A 5745-nucleotide genomic window follows, 5' to 3' on the forward strand; every position below is an offset into this window, starting at 1 on the left:
CTTCTGCAGCTGCAAGTCATTGACCTGGTGTTGCCTTTCTCCAAGGGCTCCTCAGTGCACAACAATCTCAATCCTTACAAATACAGAAACAGTTTTTAATAATCATGATTTGGAGGAGCTGTTAGAGCCAGTGCTCAAGGGCTTCTGCAGCTGCAACATGACCTGGTGTTGCCTTTCTCCAAGGGAGTGATTACACAAAACAAACACACATTTCCTGTGCTCAAACACACACATGCAGGGATGATTACACAAACACTTACACACAAGTATACATTCCTCTAATCACAGCACTTTTAAAGGAAAAGCCAAGGTAGTTATTTTAGAGAGGAACAGTGTACCCATCACAGAGCCAAACAGAGAGAATGGGACTTGTGGTTGCTGGCAGTGGCTATGTTTAACATACATACACAGGTCTGATGAGTATGTGTAGTGCCAATTGTGTGCCCAGTCCCCGATCTTGAGTTCTTGTTCTGGAGTCGGAAGACGTTTCCATTAGGCAATAAGTTCATTTTGGCCTGTACTACCCTAATACACTATACAGTTGAAGTTGGAAGTTTACATACACCTTAGCCAAATACATTTAAACTCAGTTTTTCACAATTCCTGACATTTAATCCTAGTACAAATTCCCTGTCTTAGGTCAGTTAGGATCACCACTTTATTTTAAGAATGTGAAATGTCAGAATAATAGTAGAGAGAATTATTTATTTCAGCTTTTATTTATTTCATCACATTCCCAGTGGGTCAAACGTTTACATACACTTTAATAAGTATTTGGTAGCATTGCCTTTAAATTGTTTAACTTGGGTCAAACATTTCGGGTAGCCTTCCACAAGCTTCCTTGGGTACATTTTGGCCCACTCCTCCTGACAGGGCTAGTGTAACTGAGTCAGGTTTGTAGGCCTCCTTGCTCACACACGCTTTTTCAGTTCTACCCACACATTTTCTATAGGAATGAGGTCAGGGCTTTGTGATGGCCACTCCAATACCTTGACTTTGTTGTCCTTAAGCCATTTTGCCACAACTTTGAAAGTATGCTTGGGGTCATTGTCCATTTGGAAGACCCATTTGCGACCAAGCTTTATCTTCCCGACTGATGTCTTGAGATGTTGCTTCAATATATCCACGTACTTTTTCCTCATGATGCCATCTATTTTGTGAAGTGCACCAGTCCCTCCTGCAGCAAACCGTGCTTCACGGTTGGGATGGTGTTCTTCAGCTTGCAAGCATCCCCCTTTTTCTTCCAAACATAACGATGGTCATTATGGCCAAAAAGTTATATTTTTGTTTCATCAGACCAGAGGACATTTCACCAAAAAGTATGAACTTTGTCCCCATGTGCAGTTGCAAACCGTAGTCTGGCTTTTTTATGGCGGTTTTGGAACAGTGGCTTCTTCCTTGCTGAGCGGCCTTTCAGGTTAGGTCGATATAGCACTCGTTTTACTGTGGATTTTGATACTTTTGTACCTGTTTCCTCCGCAGCTTCACAGGGTCCTTTGCTGTTGTTCTGGGATTGATTTGCACTTTTCGCACCAAAGTACGTTCATCTCTCGGAGACAGAACGCGTCTCCTTCCTGAGCGGTATGACGGCTGAGTGGGCCCATGGTGTTTATAGTTGCGTACTATTGTTTGTACAGATGAACGTGGTACCTTCAGGTGTTTGGAAATTGCTCCCAAGGATGAACCAGACTTGTGGAGGTCTATAATTTGGCTGATTTCTTTATATTTTCCCATGATGCCAGAAGGCACAGTGCCAACTGTAAAGTTTGGTGGAGGAGGAATATTGGTCTGGGGCTGTTTTTCTTGGTTTGGGATAGGCCTTTTAGGTCCAGTGAAGGGAATCGTTAACGCTACAGCATAGAATGACATTCTAGATGATTGTGAGCTTCCAACTGTGTTGAAATAGTTTGGGGCCCTGTTCTGTTTCAGCATGACAATGCACAAAGCAAGGTCCATACAGAAAAGGTTTGTCAAGATCGGTGTGGAAGAACTTGACTGACCTGCACAGAACCCTGACCTCAACTCCATCAAACACCTTTGGGATGAATTGGAACGCTGACTGCGAGCCAGCCCTAATCACCCAACATCATTTCCCAACGTCACTAATGCTCTTGTGGATGAATGGAAGTAAGTCCCTGCAGCAATGTTCCAACGTCTAGTGGAAAGCCTTCCCAAAAGAGTGGAGGCTGTTATAGCAGCAAAGAGGGGACCAACTCCATATTAAGTACCATCCTTTTGAAATGAGCTGTTCGACGAGCAGGTGTCCACATACCTTTGATCATGTAGTGTAGTTAGGGTACAATTTGAAGAGAATAAACTGACCCCAGATCTGTTGCTAAGGGCAATGTCTACTTGTAGCACCTTGTTGCCCTTGACAATGGGTCTCAGTAACACTCTTTATGCGTTGGCCAAGCAGAGCAGAACCCTGGGAGCGTTTAAACTAGCCAGACATGCCTATGAGAAGCTCCAGGAACTCCACGTTCCCTCTCGCTTCCAGGAGTCAATGGATCTGGGCAGCCTTACCGTCCGCTCCAAACCATACCACGACAATGAGGTGTGAGTTTGCATGCATACATGCGTGTCTGTGTATATGTGTGTATATTTACTTTTTAAAAGTTCTAGTGGAGCGTGTATCAGTGTGTATGTGTGTAACCCAGGACCTGATCCCCATGTGTTACCGCTGCTCCACCAACAACCCCCTGCTGAACAGCCAGGGCAGTGTGTGTATCAACTGCAAACAGCCCTTCATCTATTCAGCATCTTCATACGGTAGGTTGACACCAGTCTCTTTGTAAGTGGATGTTTGGTTCCGAGGTGTGTTCTTAATATTGTATCTCTGTACTGTAGAGGTCCTTCCTCTGGTGCAGTTCTATCTGGACAAGGGTATCGGTGATGAGGAGGCTGTGTCTCTCATTGACCTGGAAGTCCCTTGCATTGACAGGAAGGCTGCTCGCTGGCAGGAGATGAGCAGTGGGGGTATCCTTTACCTGATGCAGTGTACACCACTAACATCTACGCATTTCTCATGACCAGTTTTACCTAATGTGAATAGTCTGTATGTTAAGGTTGTGTGCTCATACATGTTTCCATACAGACACATATTACATACAGTATGTGTCCTTACCAGAACCTTGATTCTGATTCTGCCCAGCACCTTGATTCTGATTCTGCCCAGAACCTTGATTCTGATTCTGCCCAACACCTTAAGCTGTCAAACTGAAGTAATCTTAGATGTAGTAGAGTTAGAGGGGCTCTTCTCTCTTGTCAGAATGACACTAACTCCTCAGAGACATCTCTGCCTGGGAGTAACCTGCATTAGCCGACACACGGTGTTGGGGAGTAGTGAACTATATGTTATTCAATTAGTAACTAGTAATTCTACATGTTGCAGTAGCTTGGTGGTAGTTGTTCTAAATTCAAACCTTGGCAGTGTTTTCAGTAGTTAATTACATACTATAGCCATGTAGTGGTGTCGCCAACTAATGGAGCTACTCACTACTTTTTTGCAGAAATTTTTTTTGGTGAAGTAGACAGCCATTTCCTTTCTGTTTTGGCATCAGACCGGCCTAATTCTCACTTGAAATCTAGTTTTTGTGTTTAATAGGCTAAATGACACATTATGTTAACATCTGACTGCAGAGGGATCTGTTTAGATATAATAATTCATCACAAAGTAGTTTGGATATATTGTTTTTCAAAGTAACTTGCTCTCTTTGACATATGAATTAGAGTATCTTTGTTTTTCCCGATGTTGGTTGCATAAAGTGACTGCATGAGTCTGGTATACAATGCATTCGGAAAGTATTCAAACCCCTTCCCTTTTTCCACATTTTGTTACGTTACAGCCTTATTCTAAAATGGATTAAATATATATTTTTTCATCAATATACACACAATACCCCATGACAAAGCGAAAACAGAATTATTGGCCATTTTTAAAATTTGATTTACGTAAGTATTCAGACCCATTGCTATGCGACTCGAAATTAAGCTCAGGTGCATCCTGTTTCCATTGATCATCCTTGAGATGTTTTAGCAACTTGGATTCAATTTATTCAATTCAATTGATAGGACATGATTTGGAAAGGCACACACCTGTCTTTATTAGGCCCCACAGTTGACAATGCATGTCGGAGCAAAAACCAGGCCATAATGTCAAAGGAATTGTCCGTAGAGCTCCGAGACAGGATTGTGTCAAGGCACAGATCTGGGGAAGGGTACCAAAACATTTCTGCAGCACCCCACCAATCAGGCTTCTATGGTAGAGTGGCCAGACAGAAGTCACTCCTCAGTAAAAGGCACATAACAGCCTTTTTGGAGATGGCCAAAAGGAACCTAAAGACTCTCGGACCATGAGAAACAAGATTCTCTGGTCTGATGAAACCAAGATTGAACTCTTTGGCCTGAATGCCAAGTGACACGTCTGCAGGAAACCTAGCACCATCCCTATGGTGAAGCATGGTGGTGGCATTATCATGCTGTGGGGATGTTTTTCAGTGGCAGGGACTGGGAGACTAGTCAGGATCGAGGGAAAGATGAACGGAGTGAAGTACTTAGAGATCCTTGATGAAAACCTGCTCCAGAGCGCTCAGGACCTCTGACTGAGGTAAAGGTTCATATTCCAACAGGACAATGACCCTAAGCACACAGCCAAGACAACGCAGGAGTGGCTTCGGGACAAGTCTCTGAATGTCCTTGAGTGGCCTAGCCAGAGCCCGGACTTGAACCTGATCGAACATTTCTGAAGAGACCTGAAAATAGCTGTGCAGCGACGCTCCCCATCCAACCTGACAGAGCTTGAGAGGATCTGCAGAGAAGAATGGGAGAAACTCCTCAAATACAGGTGTGTCAAGCTTGTAGCGTTCTACCCAAGAAGACAGGAGGCTGTAATCACTTCCAAAGGTGCTTCAACAAAGTACTGAGTAAACGGTCTGAAAACGTATGTAAATGTGCTATTTAATTTTTGAGTTTTTAATACATTTGCAAAAAAAAAATGTTAAACCATTTTTGCTTTGTCAATGTAGGGTATTGTGTGTGTGTGTGTGTGTGTGTGTGTGTGTGTGTGTGTGTGTGTGTGTGTGTGTGTGTGTGTGTGTGTGTGTGTGTGTGTGTGTGTGTGTGTGTGTGTGTGTGTGTGTGTGTGTGTGTGTGTGTGTGTGTGTGTGTGTGTGTGGAATGATGAAGGGAAAAAAACAACTATTGAATTCATTTTAGATTAAGGTTGTGACGTAACAAAATGTGGAAAAGTCAAGGGGTCTGAATACTTTCCTAATGCACCGTACGTCGTGAGTGTGTGTGAGAGCAGAGAACGATGAGCAGAAGTGATGGGGTATGTATGAAAGGGAGGATGTGAGAGGAGCAGCTTCTTTAACTGTATCAGAGTCCCAGTCTCTGAAGCTGGATGATGGCACAGAAGACACAGAGGAGGACCCCTTCATGGCCAAACTCAGCTTTGAGGTGAGGATCGGGAGGATATAGGGAGAGAAGGAGGGAGGTGAAACTAAAGGGAGAGTAGAAATGAAAGGGGTCAGTATGTGTGTATTCTAATATGTGAACCTGTGTGTATTCTAATAGGTGAACCTGTGTGTATTCTAATGTGTGAACCTGTGTGTATTCTAATATGTGAACCTGTGTGTATTCTAATAGGTGAACCTGTGTGTATTCTAATATGTGAACCTGTGTGTATTCTAATATGTGAACCTGTGTGTATTCTAATAGGTGAACCTGTGTCTATTCTAATGTGTG

The 5745-nt window shown here is 43.3% G+C and overlaps 1 protein-coding gene across 1 annotated transcript in view; it reads left to right on the forward strand.

Annotated features, from left to right (window-relative positions):
- ift122 (intraflagellar transport 122 homolog (Chlamydomonas)) overlaps nt 1-5457 on the forward strand; it is a gene marked incomplete at its 3' end in the record, with an annotated part of 31888 nt that extends 26431 nt beyond the window's left edge. Inside the window, 4 exon segments of the mRNA XM_046334763.1 lie at nt 2389-2554; nt 2658-2769; nt 2848-2976; nt 5381-5457. Coding sequence (XP_046190719.1) covers nt 2389-2554; nt 2658-2769; nt 2848-2976; nt 5381-5457 — 484 coding nt within the window.
- Nucleotides 5458-5745: the final 288 nt, after the last annotated feature.

The sequence above is a fragment of the Oncorhynchus gorbuscha genome, unplaced genomic scaffold (genome assembly GCF_021184085.1).
Source record: "Oncorhynchus gorbuscha isolate QuinsamMale2020 ecotype Even-year unplaced genomic scaffold, OgorEven_v1.0 Un_scaffold_918, whole genome shotgun sequence".
Taxonomy (NCBI): domain Eukaryota; kingdom Metazoa; phylum Chordata; class Actinopteri; order Salmoniformes; family Salmonidae; genus Oncorhynchus; species Oncorhynchus gorbuscha.